General features: G+C 39.8%; 1 protein-coding gene across 3 annotated transcripts in view; it reads right to left on the bottom strand.

Annotated features, from left to right (window-relative positions):
- LOC128247021 (uncharacterized) overlaps window positions 1-21,161 on the bottom strand; it is an 811,207-nt gene that overhangs the window by 379,573 nt on the left and 410,473 nt on the right. For all 3 annotated transcript variants that reach the window (XM_052965583.2, XM_052965578.2, XM_052965575.2), the window contains exons 5-6: window positions 20,694-20,793; window positions 8,321-8,420 (exon numbers count right to left, since the gene is read on the bottom strand). In XM_052965583.2, the coding sequence (XP_052821543.1) occupies window positions 8,321-8,420; window positions 20,694-20,793 (200 nt within the window). The remainder of the gene's footprint in view (window positions 1-8,320; window positions 8,421-20,693; window positions 20,794-21,161) is intronic.

Below are 21,161 nucleotides of genomic sequence, written 5' to 3' on the forward strand. Positions count from 1 at the left end.
TTTGGCACAAGGTCAGTAATTTCAGGTGAAGGGTTAAGTCAATTACATTGACCCAGTGCATAACTGGTACTTATTTTATTGACCTTGAAAGGATGAAAGGCATAGCTGACCTTGGTGGAATTTGAACTCAGAATGTAAAGGTGTATGAAAAGGTGTACGAAATAAGGTATGATATAGGTGCAGGAGTGGCTGTGTGGTAAATAGCTTGCTTACCAACCACATGGTTCCGGGTTCAGTCCCACTGCATGGCACCTTGGGCAAGTGTCTTCTACTATAGCCTCGGGCTGTCCAAAGCCTTGTGAGTGGATTTAGTAAATGGAAACTGAAAGAAGCCTGTCGTATATATGTATATATATATATATATGTATGTGTGTGTATGTTTGTCCCCCCCCCCCCCAACTTTGCTTGACAACCGATGCTGGTGTGTTTACGTCCCCGTAACTTAGTGGTTCGGCAAAAAGAGACCGATAGATTAAGTACTAGGCTTACAAAGAATAAGACCTGGGGCTGATTTGCTCGACTAAAGGCGGTGCCCCAGCATGGCCGCAGTCAAATGACTGAAACAAGTAAAAGAGTAAGAGTATATATAATGCCAGCACTAGGGTTGATTTCACACTCTCTCTCTCTTTTTCTCTCCCTCTTTGGAAGATAATGACTGTCCAGAGGAGAGAGATGAGCTCCTCTTCGTAGTAAACTGTCCATGATGTGACATATGCTATAATGGCACTCCTACAACTTCATCAAGAATTGAGAGCCCATGGCATGGTATCTTGCATAATTTTGTACGGACATGGTATTATTTAATGATATTGCTCAATGAGATATTATACCCAGATGTGATAATTCTTTGATAATTCTTAACAAGAACAGCAAATCTTTTCAAACAAGATCCTTCTCAAATAGGTTCCATAAAACCTGAAATTGATTATGAAGAAAGGTTGTTGTGTCAAAGACAACCAATTTAAAGAATAGATTTAAAGGATATTAAAAGAACATTAAATTTTGAAATGCCTTTCTTAACATTGCAGAAGTGTCAGCATTTACAGATTTAGTCTATTGGTTATGGGAACTGTGAAATAAATTCACAAGGTTATGAATCTGTTTAGAATAACAATCAACTATGTGTGTGAAACAGAAAAAGTTTTAATGGCTAAATAGATAAAGTGTCACATACATTTAGTTGAACAGTTCTCACTTTATTTTCCATTATTGGAATTATACTGTATTTCTGAGACCTTCAACACTTCCAGCTTCCATTTATACTGCATATACTTGTATGATGTGTTCTACAACTTAGCTAACAGATATAGTTGTTACCTCTCACTTACACAGACTTCTTCAGATTATGACATAATGATATTATTAACGTGGTGAGCTGGCAGATTAATTAATTACTATGACAGATAAGATGCTTAGCAGCTTTTCTTCTGGCTCTTTTATAATCTGAGTTCTAATCCTGTTGAGATCAACTTTGCCTTTCATCTTTTCAGGATCAATAAAATACCAGTCATGTACTGGGGAGTTGGTGTAATCAATTTACCCAATTGCTCACTGAAATTGCTGGCCTTGTGCCAAAATCCGAAACAACAATGATCATCATCGTCGTCATTGTCATCGTCGTCGTCATCATCCTCATCATCAGCAGTAGCAGGGCAGTGGATCGACTGTGGATTTGCAAATCCTGGGATCAATGGAATTGATTAACATCCTTTCTCTCAAAATTGTTGGCTTTGTAATTATATTTTGAAAGTTTCTCCATTTATTTCAGAGAAACGTTGTCATCTGTTGGTATTGATGCATCAATTAGAAAGCATTTTTTTTCTTCATGATCTCTGACAACTATATCTGGCCTATTGGCCTTAATTTCTCTATCTGTGTATATTGGCATATCCCATAGTATTGTTGCTTTCTCATTTTCAGTGACCTTTTGACGTGTGCTTATACCATCTTTTTCCTGTTGTTATTCCATAGTGTTGGCATAGTTTTCAGTGTATGTAGGTCCCAACTCTGTCGTGTCTCGCAAGCTGGCAGAATCAATAACACACTGGGCAAAATGCTTAGCAGTAATTTGTCTGTCGTTATGTTCTGAGTTCAAATTCAGCTGAGGTCAACTTTGCTTTCCATTCTATTGGGGTTGATAAATTAAGTACCATTTGCATACTGGGGTTGACTAATTGACTGGCTCCTTCCCATCAAATTTCAGGCCTTGTGCCTAAAGCTGAAAGGATTATTTTTAATAATTTTTATTATTATTATTATTATTATTATGTTTGTCTAAGACATTGTGTTGGTGGAATCGGTTGAGCATCAAGATAAATGCTTTGCGGCATTTGTTCCAGTTCTTTACATTCTGAGTTCAAACCCTATTGAGGAATTTTGCTTTTCATCCTTTCGAGATTGATAAAATAAAGTACCAGTCAAGTTGTAGGAGTCAATGATGTTGACTAATCTCCACCTCTTAAAATTGCCAACCTTGTGCCTAAATCAGAAAGCATTATTATTGTTGTTGTTATTATTATTATTATTATTATTATTATTATTATTATTATTATTATTATTATTATTATTAAGGCAGTGAGCTGGTAGAATCGTTAGCATGTCAGGCAAAATACTTAACAGTATTTCATCTGTTCTGAGTTCGAATTCCGCTGAGGTCAACTTTGGTTTTCATCCTTTTGGGGTTGATAAATTAAGTACCAGTTGCATACTGGGGTTGATCTAATCGACTGGCCCCTTCCCATCAAGTTTCAGCCCTTGTGCTTAAAGCAGAAAGGATTATTATTATTATTATGCTTAGGCCTCACCGAGGCAATGACTTCTGACCGAGACCTTTGGAATTATGCGGTGCGTGAGAAGACCCGGCAAGCCAAATGAGACCTAAATCCAAGGCCTCTGCCAGGGGTGTAGCCAGCCCACTTATGCATACCTTCCTTCATTGAACACTAAACTCCGCTTGCAAAGACCTGTTGAGGCAAGTGAAATCGAAATCGAACTAAATTCGACGACTGGCACCCATGCCAACATCGTCTCCTTCATTGGACATGAAACTCGGCTTGTGAAGACCTGTTGGGGCAAGTGAAAGCGAAATCGTGATGGCACCTGTGCCCAGCGTCGCCTTCCTGGCACTTGTGCTGGTGGCACGTGTAAAAACATTCAAGCGAGATCATTGCAAGTGCCGCTGGACTAGCTCCTGTGCAGGTGGCACATAAAATACACCATTTTGAGCGTGGCCATTGCCAGTACCGCCTCACCGGCCCTCGTGCCGGTGGCACGTAAGAGCACCCACTACACTCTCGGAGTGGTTGGCATTAGGAAGGGCATCCAGCTATAGAAACTCTGCCAAATCAGTTTGGAGCCTGGTGTAGCCATCCGGTTCACCAGTCCTCAGTCAAATCGTCCAACCCATGCTAGCATGGAAAGCAGACGTTAAACGATGATGATGATGATGATGATGATGATTCTAAGATAGCAAGCTGGCAGAATCATTAACACGCCTGACAAAATGCTTCATAACATTTCTTTTGGTTTTACATTCTGAGTTCAAATGCCACCAAGGTCATATTTGCCTTTCATCCTCTTGGGATAAGAAAAAGAAATAAGTACCATTTGAGTATTTGAGTGTTATTGAATGTTACTGACAAGCCCTCTCTTCTAAAAGTTTAGATCTTGTTCCTATTGTAGAAAGAATTATTATGTTTGACTCTAATAGCATGAAGATGTTTTTTGCTTCCCTCTTCAAAACATGTATTCAAACATTTCCATATGAAAATTTCTTTGGAGTACTTGTAAGAAGAACTCATTGCCTATGGAGGGGCTGTTCTCAATAGCTGGGAGTAAACCACAAAAAAGAGAGATTTGTTTCACAAAATTATATTTACATGCATTTATATTTTCACATCTAAAATTGCTGCTTCATGTGATTATGCCACATGGCTAAACACAATGATAGCGTTAAAAAAAAAACAAAAAACAAAAAAAAAAACACCGCACAACCAGAAACATATGATGAAGAAGAAGAAGAAGAAGAAGAAGAAGAAGAAGAAGAAGAAGAAGAAGGAGAAGAAGAAGAAGAAGAAGAAGAAGAAGAAGAAGAAGAAGAACAACAACAACAACAACAAGAAGGTAGCAAATTATTCATAGAAAAATGTCACAAATTCTTAGATAAATAATTTGGAAGACAGCATCTTTTATCTTTTACTTCCTTCAGTCATTGAACTGTGGCCATGGATTGTCAATGGATTGACACCTGTATCTCTACTGTTACTTATTTATATTTTATTCACGTATCATGGAATCTGCTCTTCATAAATATTGTGGACTGTATATTTGATATAATTTATGTGTCTGAATAAATCAAGAGTGGATTTCTTCACTCAGCTGGGTCTAATTATCTACATACATTGCAGAAATAGCATCCATCCAGTACTTATGTACCAAGTTTGATATTTATATAATGTTGTGTGTATATATTATTCCGATCTAACAAGATACCTCAATTTAAGTACCAAATTCAACTCAATCTTATATATATATATATATATATATATATATATATATATATATATATAGTCTTTTACTTGTGTTTCAGTCATTTGACTGTGGCCATGCTGGAGCATCACCTTTAGTCGAGCAAGTCGACCCCAGGACTTATTCTTTATAAGCCTAGTACTTATTCTATCGCTCTCTTTTGCTGAACCGTTAAGTTACAGGGACGTAAACACACCAACGTCGGTTGTCAAGCAATGTTGGGGGGACAAACACAGACACAGAAACACACACACACACACATACATATATATGACGGGCTTCTTTCAGTTTCCGTCTACCAAATCCACTCACAAGGCCTTGTCGGCCCGAGGCTATAGTAGAAGACACTTGTCCAAGGTGCCACACAGTGGGACTGAACCCGGAACCATGTGGTTTGTAAGCAAGCTACTTACCACACACCATCATTGTTTAACGTCCGCTTTCCATGTTGGCATGGGTTGGATGGTTTGACAGGTCTGGAAAGCCAGTGGCTACACTAGGCTCCAATGTGATCCGGCAATGTTTCTGCACCCACATGCCCTTCCTAAGGCTAGCCATTCCAAGAGTGTAGTGGGTGCTTTTTACGTGCCCCCAGAACAGGAGCCAGTCAGGGAGCACTGGCATGCATATATATATATACTTGATGGCCTTCTTTCAGTTTCCATCTACCGGATCCACTCACAAGGCTTTGGTCAGCCTGAGGCTATAGTAGAAGACACTTGCCCAAGGTGCCATGCAGTGGGATTGAACCTGGAACCATGTGGTTAGGAGGCAAACTTCTTACCACACAGCTATGCCAGTTTCAACAAATGTAAGTCAACAAATATTATTAAAATTATTGAACAGAAATTCTGAAGAAGGAGGATTGGGGTCTTGTGATTAATCTGGGACCTCGAAGCAGAAACATTGAATGGGTAAGGAATGGAAAAGAATTGGATGTGTGTATATATATATTGCATAAGTTGTCTTGGAATAAATTTCTGAAGGTATAAAATTTGTTCTATAAATGTTTAGCGTGCTTTTTGCATTTACTTTCATTTTCTAAACTAGAAAGTTGATCTTTTTGTTGATCTGAAATGTAACAATTCAGTTTTAGTGTGGTGTTACTTTAGGTAAACTTAGATGGGTTGCTAAATTAGGAAAGTTATAAATATATTTGCATTCTGTTCTGAAATACAAAGAAAAATTCTAGCTGAAGTTTAGAAACTATGTCTGTGAATCTTTGAAGTTTTGCTTGAAATGCCAAGTAAAGAAAACTTCATTTTTTCCTTTTATTATTCATTTATTCATTTACTTGTTTCAGTTATTTAACTGCAGCCATACTGGAGCACTGCCTTTAGTTGAACATTACTTATTCTAGTGTTGGGGTTAGGGTTAGCCAAACTGGTAAGTTACAGGGATATAAACACACCGGCATTGGTTGTCAAGTGATGGTGGGGGACAGGCACACAAATATATACACATATATACATATTCATATATATCATCGTCATAATCATCATCATTTAACGTCCGCTTTCCATGCTAGCATGGGTTGGACGATTTGACTGGGGACTGATGAGCCCTTCCTAACACCAACCACTCCAAGAGCATAGTGGGTGCTTTTTACGTGCCACTGGCATGAGGGCCAGTCCAGCGGTACTGGCATATATATATATATATATATATATATATATATATATATATGTGATGAACTTCTTTCAGTTTCCATCTGCCAAATCCACTCACAAGGCTTTGGTCAGCCTGAGGTTATAGTAGAAGATACTTGCCCAAGGTGCTACACAGTGGGACTGAACCCAGAACCATTTGGTTGGTAAGCAAGCTACTTACCACACAGCCACTCCTGCATCCTATATTCATCAATTTTATTGTAAAACTAAATTCAGAATACTTCAAAGGAACAGTTCTTGTTAGGTAATGGTGACCTATTAAATTAAGTATCTTTTGTCTTCGACTATGGCCATGCTGGATTACCATCTTGAAGGATTTTACATGACTCCAGGACTTATTTTTTTTTAAAGTCTGGTACTTATTATATTGGTCACTTTTTGCTAAAGGCTAAGTAAGCAAACGAATACCAGTTGTCATTTGGTTGTGTGGGACACACACACAAATGCACAAGTGAATGATGAGCTTCCACACAGTTTCCATCTACTAAATTCACTTACAAAGCATTGGTTGGTTCAGAGATTTAGTAGAAGACACTTGTCCAAAGTGCCACACAATGGGACTACAGAGCAAGCTCTTTAACAACATGAGGATGCCCTTCATCGATATCATCATCATCATCATCATCGTTTAACGTCCGCTTTCCATGCTAGCATGGGTTGGACGATTTGACTGAGGACTGGTGAACCAGATGGCTACACCAGGCTCCAATCTGATGTGGCAGAGTTTCTACAGCTGGATGCCCTTCCTAATGCCAACCACTTCAAGAGTGTAGTAGGTGCTTTTACATGCCACCGGCACGAAGGCCAGTCAGGCGGTACTGGCAACAGCCACGTTCGAAATGGTGTTTTTTACGTGCCACCTGCACAGCAGCCAGTCCAGCAGTACTGGCAACAAACTCGCTCGAATGTCTTTTCACATGCCACTGGCACAAGTGCCAGGAGGGTGATGTTGCAAAACACACACGCCCACACTCATACATGCACACACAAGGAGACAGAGGTGCATACATATATAAACATGTGCACACACACATACATAAAAAACACACAAGCACATGAATATGCAGAATACATACAGATGCAGAATACATACAGATGCACACACATACATACATATATACATATGCATACACACACATATATATACATACACACACATGCATACATACATGCATGCATAGGCACACACACATGCGCACAAACAAACAAAATAGAATGCAGTGTAAACTACAGATAGAGTCAAGACTATTGAAAAGGTTGCAAGACGCAATGAAAATTTCAGGAAAATAAAAATAAGGAATAAGTGGAAATTTTACCGGTGAGTGTGTTAAATCATAAGGCACAAAAAGAAAATGACTCTCCCCAGACACAACAGAATATGCTTCAACACACGAACTCACATAAAGAATCTTGCAAACCAAATCCTAAAACGAAATATATATATATATATACTTTTTTCAGTCATTTTCTGCCATGCTGGAGCACCGCCTTTTAGTCGAATCAAATCGACCCCAGGACTTATTCTTTGTAAGCCTAGTACTTATTCTGTCGGTATCTTTTGCCGAACCGCTAAGTTACGGGGACCTAAACACGCCAGCATCAGTTGTCAAGTGATGTTGGGGGGACAAAGACAGACACACAAACATGTATACAAATATATACATATATACGATGGGCTTCTTTCAGTTTCCGTCTACCAAATCCACTCACAAGGCATTGGTCGGCCCGAGGCTATAGTACAAGACACTTGCCCACGCACATATGCATATATGTAACAAAGCAGGAAGCTGGAAGATTTTTTGGCATTATGTATTCACCATTACATATGTCTCATTTTTGTTATATTATATAACACTGCAAACAATATTTCCAGAATTTTCAGCTCTAATATGTACCTCACATCAATACAACAATGGAACAAATAAATACAGGATTGTAATACTGGAATAAGCAGAGTTCTTCAAGAGGACACAATTTAGATTTTATCCTACTTACATCATATGTGTGTGTGTATATATATATATATATATACACACACACACACACACACACACACACACACACACACATACATACACATACACACATATATGTATATATAAAGGAAAGAAAAATATACAAACCTCTAATTTGAAATTCACGTTTCATTTTTACTTCTTCAAGTAGTTTTTTCTCAAGCTCTATATCTTTTGCAAAATTCCTCTGTATTTTGATAATTCCTGTCTGCAATGGAAAGGGGAAAATTAACTATAAAATGGAACATGGTATCTCTGAAGAAGTCGCTTGATCTCCTAGAAATCACATCTAACTGACTTCGAAATGGAGGGACATATTTGATAATAACTACTGTTGGATATATTAATATTAAGTTCTGAGATCGAAATCGAAATCGTAATTGAACCATATTCGATGACTGGCACCTGTGCCAGTGGAGCACTAACAGCACTGTCTGAGCAGGATCATTGCCAGGGCAGCTGTCTGGCTTCTGTGCCAGTGACACGTAAATAGCACCATTTGAGCGTGATTGTTACCAGCGTCGCCTTACTGGCGCTTGTGCCGGTGGCACATTAGAAAACATGTGAACGAGGTTGTTGCCAGTGCCACTGGACTGGCTCCTGTGCAGGTGGCACATAAAAAACAGCACTTGAGCATGGCCATTGCCAGTAACACCTGACTGGCCCTCGTGCCGGTGGCACGTAAAAGCACCCACTACACTCTCGGAGTGGTTGGCATTAGGAAGGGCATCTAGCTATAGAAACTTTGCCAGATCAGATTGGAGCCTGGTGCAGCCATCTGGTTCACCAGTCCTCAGTCAAATCGTCTGACCCATGCTAGCATGGAAAGCGGACGTTAAACGATGATGATAATGATAAAGGACAGAAGGGTCCTGGCTTAAATGCCATTGATCATATGTATGTGTATAAAGGCATGTAGCTCATTGGTTAGAGTATTTTGCTTATGATCATAAGGTCATATGTTTAATTTCCAGTGGTACATTGTGTTCTTAAGCAAGGTACTTTATTTTACGTTGCTCCAGTTCACTCAGCTGGTGAAAGCGAGTTCTACTAGTGATTCAAAATGGCCAGCCTTGTTACATTCTGTGTCAAGCTGAATTTCCCTGGGAACTACATTAAGTGTATTTGTGTCTGTGAAGTACTCAGCCACTTGCATTTTAATTTTATGAGCTAGCTATTCCATGCTTGAGGCATATTTGAACTTGTAAGTAAGCCATTCACTGAATTTTGACATGGAGAAAATTTCTTGCTGAAGAGGTTCACAGTGTACCCTAACCAGACTGGTGGATGCATCCATTTTGGAGTAGTTATATCCTCTCCAGTACCAGAGACCAGAAAGACAAACACTGTGAACTGACAAGAGACACAGGTCCCTCTTACGATATTCCTGAAATCTTTCAATGACTGGTTGTATTAGTTGGCAGCTCCCTAAATAAAATATGGAATGACAGCACTAAGCATTGATGTGTATAAATAGAAACTTATTACCAGTTCAAATGCACTTGAGAAATATTTGAACCCATAAGGAAGTCATTTACTGGAGAAAGTTTCTTGCTGTTGACAGATAGGTGTAAACACACAAAGTCAGTTTGTAGCTTTCCCTAACCAGACTGGTGGATGCATGCATTTTGGAGTGGTTACCCCGCTTCAACACCAGAAACCAGATGTTGCAAACTAACAAGAGAGACAGGTCACTCTTATGATATTCTCATCACAGTACCATGGCTGATTGCATTAGTCAGCAGCTCACCATAGGTAAAATATGGAATGAATATGTCTGAAGATTATTTGAATTAGTAACAGGTTTGTATTCATAAGCATCACTACTTAGTGCTTTTAATCCATATTTTATTTATGGTAAGCTGCTGGCTAGTGCAACCAGCAATAGTACTATGATAAGAATATAATTAGAGTGACCTCTCTCTCTTGTCGTTTTGCAGCATTGCCTTTCTGGTTTCTGGTGCTGAAGAGGAGATAACCACTCCAAAATGCATGCATCTGTAGTTTGGTTAGGGACACTGCAAGCTGGCTACAGCAAAAAAATTTTAGGTGACAAAATACAGTAAATGGTTTTCTTACTGGCTTGAATATGCCTCAAGCATATTTGAACTGCTTACCACTTTCATTACAATATTATATCAGATATGGTATGTTCTGAGAGCCTCTACATGGTCACTAGATCCACTAGAAATAGCAGTCAAATAATCCTTAAATGACACTTTATTCATAACAGAGGGTCTCTTCATCAGAATGAAAGGCATATTAGACAGCTATGCTACATATTATTGAATCATGTCTGCGAATGCTGAGGATATGTGAAGGCTTGAAAGAAATGAAAGCTGCATGCTCCCCTATATGTTCAATGTTTGTGTGCATGTTCAACAAAGTGTAAATGTTTCAATAGAAAAATTGGGCATAAAATGCATCAGAGAAGAATGCACTGATACGGTCATGTGATGTATATGGATGAAGACAGCTGTACAAAGAAGTGCTGATCTTTAAATTTTGGGGAAGCCCTAAGAAGATGTGGGACAAAATAGTGAAAGATAATCTTCAGATGTTGTTCCTCATGGAAGTGAGGACAAAAGACTGAGATGATTGACAATTTGCTGTACTTGAAAAGATACATCCAGTTAAGTATAATTGAGGGCATAAAAGCATGTTCTTTATGTCCCTCCAAACCCCTGCATACAATCTGTCCCAGACAAACCTCTTCCCTATATCCCGTCTTCCCAACACTTTCCTGCTTCCACCCATGTCCTCCACTCTCTCTGTATCCCACTTCTTTCTATCTTCCGCTCTCCCTCAGGAACTTAACTTTACACAATATATGTCCCTGTCAAATCTTTTCCCCACAACATAATCTCCTAACATCCCACCTCTCTCTTTACCTGTGTCCACAAACTACATTCCCTCCCCTCCCCTCTATCTCACACTTTCCTTTCACAATCTTGCAACCTTACCCACCCATTCTACTCAATCCCTGGTTCACTTCACTATGTACGCTTCCCTGTAACCCCATCACAGCTTCAACATCTTGTCCCACCTCTCTTTCTCTCCCTCTCCACTCACTCTCTCTCTCTCTCCTTCTCCACTCACTCTCTCCTTCTCCACTCACTCTCTCCTTCTCCACTCACTCTCTCCCTCTCCACTCACTCTCTTTCTCTCTCTCTCTCTCTCTCTCTCTCTCTCTCTCTCTTCTCTCCAACTGAGATAGCCTTGTATCACCTCTACTGCATGACACCAGTTTCTGTCCATACTCTGACCTCTCATAACCTGCCACAAAACCACCTCCCTCAGTGCTCCTCCCCACCATTAACTGAAAAGTCTTGTCCTGCAAGTTACTTGGTGACCTCACTGCGGCTGGTGCCACATGCAAATCTCTCAGTCCACTCTGTAAAATGGTTAATGTTAGGAAGAGCATCCAACGGTAGAAACCCTGCCAAAACAGAAAGTGAAGCTTGGTACACCCATCAAACTGTCTTGGTGCACTCATCAAATCATCCAACCCATGTCAGTGTGGAAAACGGATGTTAAATTTTGATGATGATGATGATGAGGAGGAGGAGGATGTCACTCTACCATCTTAAATGAAAAGAACACATTGAGTCATATATTTCTTGATAAACTATGTTTAACAGCAAGATAAGATTATTGAACTGACCCACAGGGCTAAAATACAACAATAATGTAGACTAGGTGGATTTGCCCATTGACAAATAAATATAATGGCTATAAAAACATGTAGCAGCTGCAACAGAAGATGAACCATGAACCATTAACCATTCTGTTGACTCTTTGGTTCTTTGTCAACTTGGCCATCTGTTTTCTCATTTTAAGCAAAAAATATCTGTTTGTGTTTTTTCTAAGATCTTACAGGAAATTCACCAACCTCTTCAACAATGTACTAAAGTTTGCCATAGTTTGAATAACATTTTTTATGTTTATTGAAGAACGAACTCCAATTATTCTGAGGATCCTACAAAATCTTCAGCACAATGTAGTTTTGACACCATTCTAATAAATCTATTTTATTGAAGGAGAACAGCAAAATGAAAAAGCAGAAATATCGATAGTAGTCATCTCGTGCTTGTGTAGAATATAGTTAAGTGTCCAAGCTGTTCTAAGTGCATCAGTTTGCTTTTAACTGTTAATCACTGCTGTGTTGGAAGAATGTAAACTACAGAAAATATTTAAATATTTCTGTAACGCATAAACATTTTATAGTAAGATACAGCGACTACAACGCTGGGAAGTTTTTCTAAATGTTAGTCTTTCTGGTTTTTCCTCCACCAGAAATGGCCAGCCTCTCGCTTTAATGGCATACATAACTGATTTGTATTTTTGTAAATGTCTACATTAGACTATTATTAAAATTGACATTTTTTGAATACATTAGAACCTCCCAGGAGGACAATTTCATTGTTTCCTATTCTCAATCACAATCTACACATCTCCTTTGCAATTTCTATTGCATAACTAGAAAAAATCATGCAAGAAATTTCATTAGTAATGAGATGTTGTGAAATCCACACCGCTGAAATGTTATAATCACAATAGATTGATTTGGAGCTGTGCAAATTTTCGTCTTTTCTATTTTTTCTCTCTTCAGATTAAATTAATTTTTATCACAAAAGAGAAATTGAACAAATAAAATAGATTCTTTACAAAATCTTTCCTTCACTTGTTGTTGGTGTTGTTATTTTTTGTCTCCCACCCCCACCCCTTCTCTCTAACTGTGTCTCTTTCTCTCTCTCTCTCTCTCTCTCTCTCTCACTGCCTTTCTCTCTCTCTCTCACTGCCTTTCTCTCTCTCTCTTCCTCACTGTGTCTTTTTCTCTCTCTCTTTCACTGAGTTTCTTTCTCTCTCCCCCCTCCCTCACTGCATCTCTTTCTCTCTCTCTCACTGTTTCTCTCTCTCTCACTGTGTCTCTTCCCCCCCCCTCCCCCCTCCCCCCTCCCCCTCCCCCTCCCCCCTCCCCTCCCCCTCCCCCCCTCCCCTCCCCCTCCCCCCTCTCTCCCTGTTTCTCAGATACAGGAAATAAATATGATGTGATAGTTATTAAAATATTGATTTTTTTTCCATCAGCACAAAACTCCAGATTTGTAAAGGTGAAAAGTAAGATTATGTGATATTCATGCCTTTCTTTTGAAATAAATAATGAGGATGCATATGTCATTGCAACCCTGGGTCTTACAGACACCATTGATGACCTTGTTTCTCTGAATTATATTTAATATAACTCTGCACACTGGAACACTTCTGTTCCAAAGATATAGTTCCAAGAAGAATTGAACTTGGTATTCTTTCATAGCCATGATCACAGCAGCCCTATAGCTCCATATACCTTCCTGCCCCTCCTCCTTCTCATCATCATCATCATCATCATCATCATCATCACCATCATTTAATACCTATGTTCCATGCTGATTTGGGTTGAACAGTTTGAAAGGATATGCTGCTTTGATATGTTTCCTTTGACTGGATGCTCTTCCCAACACCAGACTTTGGATCTGGAAATTTTTAGCAAATGTAAGCACATGGTCAAATTTCTTTTGGTAAACTGGAAGACACCACCCTCTCCAGACTGGGCAACTATCTCAAAGACTCTGGACCCCTCATTGTTGAATTACTTTACTACAACTAGTTAAATTGTGGCTTCTAGTGTCAAAGGGGACATAACTCTAATTTTCTTTCTTTCATTTTTCTATTTTTTTTCACCTTCTCACTTTTTGAATTAATCTTCTTATTTTCCATGTTTTTTATTTCTCATAATTTCTCATGTATCAGCATCCTGATTTTCAAATAGAACAGACCATGTGCTGAGAGCCAGAAGATTGCTTGGGGATACAAGGCATGGTATAAAGCCTACCTAACCACATATCTCCACAGCAATGAACTATTAGTAGGTCTTATCTTTACACTGTGCACATTCAATGCTATTTATCTCTCACTTGACGGAGTGCTTTTTTTGTTGATCTTACCTTAGTGGTACAGTAAACTGTATATATACATAGACTTATACATACAGACAACCACATGCATGCACACACACACACACACACACACACACACACACACACACTCTCTCTCTCTCTCTCTCTCTCTCTCTCTCTCACACACACACACACAGTATTTATATATGGAATCTGGGAATGAAGAGTTAATAGTAGGAGTGGCTGTGTGGTAAATAGCTTGCATATGAACCACATGGTTCCTGATTCAGTCTCACTGCATGGCACCTTGGGCAAGTGTCTTCTACTATAGCCTCGGGCCGACCAAAGCCTTTTGAGTGGATTTGGTAGACGGAAACTGAAAGAAGCCTGTCATATATGTATATATATATATATATATATGTAGGTGTGTGTGTGTATATGTTTGTGTGTCTGTGTTTGTCCCCCCAACATTGCTTGACAACCGATGCTGGTGTGTTTACATCCCTGTCACTTAGCTGTTCGGCAAGACAGATTGATAGAATAAGTACTAGGCTTACAAAGAATAAGTCCTGAGGTCGATTTGCTTGACTAAAGGCGGTGCTCCAGCATGGCAACAGTCAAATGACCGAAACAAGTAAAAGAGTAAAGTAGTTGACAGCAATTGCAGATATAATGATGTGTTTCAAAAAATCAATTGCTGACATTGTTTTCTTATGGTCAGAAACAATTCCTGATGGCTTCAGTGAACCTTAATGGTTCCTGACAATCAGGAGTCTTACCACAGTGAGAGGCTTAAAGACATAACAAATGTCATATCTTGTCAAATCTAGATTTGCTACAATAAATAAATCGGAGAATAATAAAATGATAATAATTTCTAGGTGAAGGAGGAGGAGGAGGAGGAGGAAGAGGAGGAGGAGGAAGGGGAGGGGGAGGAGGAGGTCATGCACTGCAAAAGTGCGTAGCTGCGTCCACCATTTGTTGGTGATTTGCTGGTGGCTGATACCTTTGCACCACACAGGCGACTATCCTCTGCCTCATGGGTCTGTTTCATTCAGTCATTGCTGGTGAAGGGTTTATGAAGTCAGGGTGCAGATCTTACTTCAATCTATTTTAGTCAACCTTTTTACAATGCATGGAGGAAAAATTGGGTCAATTCTTTGATGTGCTGGTTAGCACACCGAATTAGAGCAATGTAAAATGAAGTGTTTTATTCAAGAACATATCATGCTTCCTGGTCCAAGATTCGAACCTTTGATCTGGCAATTATGAGTACAAGACCTTAACCACTTTGGCCACACATCTTCACATATAAGTAACCTGTAAAACTAATGCTTGGTATGGTAAATAGTGAAGGTGCATGGCTCAGTGGTTAGAGCATTGAGTTTATGATCATGAGGTTGTGAGTTTGATTCCTGGGCTTGGCTTTGTGTCATGTTCTTGAGCAAGACACTTTATTTTACGTTGCTCCAGTTCACTCAGCTGTAGAAATGAGTTGTGACATCACTGGAACCAAGCTGTATTGGCCCCATTGCCTTTCCCTTATTTCTTTATTGCCCACAAGGGGCTAAACGTAGAAGGGACAAACAAGGACAGACAAATGGATTAAGTTGATTACATCGACCCCAGTGTGTAACTGGTACTTGATTTATCGACCCCGAAAGGATGAAAGGCAAAGTCGACCTCAGCGGAATTTGAACTCAGAACGTAACGACAGACGAAATACCACTAAGCATTTCCCCCGATGTGCTAACGTTTCTGCCAGCTCGCCGCCTTTCCCTTGGATAACATCAGTGGCATGGTGAACAGGAGGCGGGTATGCATGAGCGACTGCTGGTCTTCTATAAAACAACCTTGCCTGGACTTGTGCCTCAGAGGGTAACTTTCTAGGTGCAAACCCACGGTCAGTCATGACCAAAGGAGGTCACTCGGTATGGTAAAATGGTGATTATTTTTTAGAGTTATCATCATATTGGTGTTGAAGCAAAACCTGAGTAAATGGTTTTCAAAACAATAACCAAAAGAAACTGTTGATGGAGACAATGAATGAGGAGGTTGTAAAACTGACAGAATATGTACAATGCAGATGTTTTCTTTTATTCTGTCTCTTATGCTTTTACTTGCTTCAGTCAATAAACTGTGGCCATGCTGTGGCACTGCCTTGAAGAATTTTAGTCAAATGAATCTACTCCAGGACTTGTTTCTATTTCTTAAGCTTGGTACTTATTATATTGGTCTCTTTTGCCAAGCTGCTAAGTTACAGAGATGTAAACACACTGGTGATGAGGGACGAATGCAAACACAAAGATAGACAGACAGACAGACACACACACACACACACACACGCACACACACTCACACACACACACACACACACACACAAAGTTCTTTCAGTTTCTGTCCACCAAATCCACTCACAAACCTTGGCCGTCTTGAGGCTATGATAGAAGGCTCTTGCCCAAAAGTGCCTTACAGTAGAACTGAACCAAGGTCCATGTGGTTTGGAAGCGAACTTCTTACCATACACTCCCGCCTGCACCTGTTATACCGAATCCTTGTGCAGTTTGATGTAGTATGATGCACATCATTATATCTCCTTTACTAACCACCCTTCATTTTTTCAAAATTCAGAGTCTAAGGGTAGCCTCTATGACCCAATAAACTTATGATGTTTGATATTGTATTTATACAGCTGTAGATCAATAACTGCAGGAAAAATATGGCAGGGAGCAATTTGAAGAAAACTGCTCTTCTAGGGAGATGAGATTGGAAGAAGGGTTTAGTGCAGTATCTGGGATAAGAAACAGAGTAGGTGTGGTGAGGTATGGTGATGGAGGAAGAGTATACTCTTTTCTACTCTAGGCACAAGGCCCAAAATATTTGGTGAGGGGGCCAGTCAATTAGATCGACCCCAGTACACAACTGGTACTTAATTTATCGACCCTGAAAGGATGAAAAGCAAAGTTGACCTTGGCGGAATAATGTTTATATTCTTTTCTACTCTAGGCACAAGGCCTGAAATTTTGGGGGAGAGGGCCAGTCGATTAGATTGACCCCAGTATACAACTGGTACTTAATTTATTGACCCTGAAAGGATGAAAGGCAAAGTTAACCTTGGTGGAATAATGTTTATATTTTTTTCTACTCTAGGCACAAGGTCTGAAATTTTGGGGGCGGGGTGAGGGCCAGTCGATTAGATTGATCCCAGTATGCAACTGGTACTTAATTTATCAACCCCGAAAGGACGAAAGTCAAAGCCAACTTCGGCAGAATTTGAGCTCAGAACATAAAGACAGTCAAAATATTGCTAAGCATTTCACCTGGCATGTTAACGTTTTTGCCGTCTCGCCACCTTGGAGGAAGAGTATACTAATATATGTAATATATCAGAATAGTAGATGCCATTGTAGTGATGATTGAAGAGGAAAAGAGAGTAAACAAGGCATCAGTAAGCCTCTTGTTGTGAAGGGTTGGTCATTGATTTTTGTAAATCATTTGTACGACTCTGTTCTAGATGTAGACTGAAATGTTTATGCGGGCAGTAATGGGAGTAGCAGCAGCAGCAGTAGAAGCAGCAGCGAAAATAACAGCACTGTCCATGATGTGGTCTCAGATGTTTATGTGTATGGAAGCAGCAACAACATCAACAGCAGCAGTGTCCCTGATGAGGTCAAGCATGTCAATGTATGTAGTAGTGACAACAGCAGCAGCAATGTTCTACATGTGGTCAAGGATGCAGCAGCACCAACCCACATGTGATCAACACTATGAATGTTCATAGCAGCAGCAGCAGCAGCAGCAGCAGCAGTGGTGGCGGCATCAGTAGCAGCTGTAGCAATGTCCCATATGTAGTTTAGAATATCTGTGCATGTAGCAGCAGTAGAGGCAGCAACAGCAGTGTCCCAGATGCATGGGTTGAGGGATATGCAGAAGGTCATTGATTTCTTTGAGCTGAAGTACATGTTGACCTTGAAGTAGAGGCCTGATGTTTAGCATGTAGTTTTGGGACAGTTGGATTTGAAAGATAACCCCATTATAGCAGCAGTGATTACGGTGTCTAACACGTAGTAACTTCAGTGGTTCTACTTCTTCGTTCTGATCCCCAACTTCTAATCTGGTCAGTTGCTTCATCCAGTAATGTCCTGTTGACCTTTGTCAATATATATTGGTTTCAAATTTGAGTACATCATCATCATCATCATCATCATCATCATCATCATCATCATCATCATTTAACGTCCGCTTTCCATGCTAGCATGGGTTGGACGATTTGACTGGGGACTGGTAAACCAGATGGCTACACAAGACTCCAATCTGACCTGGCAGAGTTTTCTACAGCTGGATGCCCTTCCTAATGCCAACCACTCCGAGAGTGTAGTGGGAGCTTTTTACATGCCACCGGCATGACGGTCAGTCTGGCGGTACTGGCAACGGCCACGCTCAAATGGTGTTTTTTTTACATGCCACCTGCACAGGAGTCAGTCTAAAGTTTTGTTCACATGCCACCGGCACAAGTGCCAGTAAGACGCAGCTGGAAACGATTGCGCTCAAATAGTGCTTTTTACGTGCCCCCAGCACGGGTTCGAGACCGCTGCTCTGGCAGTGATCCCACTCGGATGGATTCGATGCAATCAAGCAATCTATTTTAACTGCAAAATTACTGGCTTTGTACCAAGATTCACCATCATCTTCATCATTATGATGATGATGATGATGATGATGATCACCACCACCACCACCACCACCACCATCACCATCACCACCATCACAACCACCACCACTGCCACCGTCGTCGTCGTTGTCGTCATCATCATCATCGTCATCATCATCGTCGTCATTATCATCACTTTCATCATCATTTAATATCTATTTTCAATGCTTGGTTGGACAAATTAGGAGGCATTTACCTATCTCCAGGTACAGGTATCATAGTTTTAAAGCACCACCCTATATCGCTCACTGCACTATCAACAAGACTCTTATCTAGCAACAGGTAAAGCTTTTCAATAGAAATAGTTGGACTTTTATTGCAGTTGAGGTATGTCTGTTGCATATTAATTGAATAAGTTCAGCTCTTATAGTTAAGGCTGACTAAAACATCCTCAATGTCATCACATTTATCATTATCCTCTGCTTCTACCCCCTCATCACCTCCACCACCACCACCACCAGCTCTTACCTAACACCACTAAAGTCTATAGCTATCGTTGCAAATAGCCTTTTCATCACAAATGCAACCACTATAACTATTCCTGTTTCTACAGTGACCCTCACCACCAGCTTCAGATGGACCACCACCACCGCTACCACCACAGTCACCACCTCCACCATCACCACCACCACCACCACCACCACTATCACCACCACTGCTGCAGCTGCCACCACCACTGCCACTGCCGCCGCCACCACCAACACCACCACCACCACCACCACTACTGCTGCAGCTGCCACCACCACTGCCTCTGCCACCACCACCACCACCACCACCATCAATATTACTCCCTCTTTACCATAACTCCTCCCATTCCTTCATGCAGAATTGTTTCTTGCTATTTTTCCTTATTGACCTGCCTTATAGAGGCACCATTTGAGCGTGGCCGTTGCCAGTACCGCTGGACTGGCCCACGTGCCGGTGGCACATAAAAAGCACCCACTATACTCTCGGAGTGGTTGGCGTTAGGAAGGGCATCCAGCTGTAGAAACCCTGCCAGATCAGACTGGAGCCTAGTGCAGCCATCCGCTTCACCAGTCCCCAATCAAATCGTCCAACCTATCTAGCATGGAAAGTGGATGTTAAATGATGATGATGATGATGATGATATATATATATATATACATACACACACACACACACATATATATGTGTGTGTGTGTGTGTGTGTGTGTGTGTGTGTGTATGTATGTATGTATGTATGTAAGTATGTATGTATATAGTTATAGTATATTCTAGAGGGTCAGCCAGATATTAAAACTAATGTATATTGTGAAATATACCATAATCTACCATGTGCACGAATTTCATTAACATTGAGATAGCAGAACCCCCAAAACATTGGGGTGGCACTAATAATTTTGGCCAAGGCTGTACATCCTCTCACAAAGCTTTGGTTAGCTCAGGGATATAGTAGAAGACACTTGTCCAAGGTACCACATTGCAGCACTGACCCCTAAACCGTATGGTTTGGAAGTAAAGTTCTTACCACACGACCAACAGATTCTTTGAGTTTTTATCAATTACATCCATTCACAAACTTTTTGTTGGCCTGAGGCTGTAGCAGAAGTTACTTGCAGTTGTGGTTGAACCTGAAACTATGGTGGTTGGGAAGCAGACTTATTAACCATTCAGCTTTTACCATTACAAGCAATTCCTTTGCCCAAGAGTAATGGTTTCTTAATCTCCAATCCCCAAATTCTTTTCACCAGTTTTACAAACCTTAAAAGGGTGTTGTGTGCTGTCCTTCTATCATGGCAAAGCCATAAAATAAATAGATAAATAAATAAATAAATAAATGAATGAATAAATGCAAATAAAAAAACAAACTTACCTCCAACCGTTGAAACTTTCTCAATGAACAACTGGCATTTTCCCAACAGTTACGTTCATAAGATTTTATTTCTTCTCTCAATCGTACACCAATCGCTAATCTTTTGAATGTTAAAGAAAGACATTTATGTAGATGTGTGAGCATATATATATATAGCGAGACTTTCATGTGCATATGATGATGATGTGTATATATATATATATATATATATATATATATATATATATATATACATACACACATATTTATATATATATACATACACACATATTTATATATGTGTATATATATACACATATATACATATATATACATATATACATACATACATATATACACACACACACACACATATATATATACATATATTTGTGTGTTTGTGTGTGTATACATATATATACATATATACATATATATATATATATATATATATATATATATATATATATATATATATATATATATATA

Source organism: Octopus bimaculoides, chromosome 1 (genome assembly GCF_046866305.1).
Source record: "Octopus bimaculoides isolate indiv1 chromosome 1, ASM4686630v1, whole genome shotgun sequence".
In the NCBI taxonomy this organism is placed as follows: Eukaryota; Metazoa; Mollusca; class Cephalopoda; order Octopoda; family Octopodidae; genus Octopus; species Octopus bimaculoides.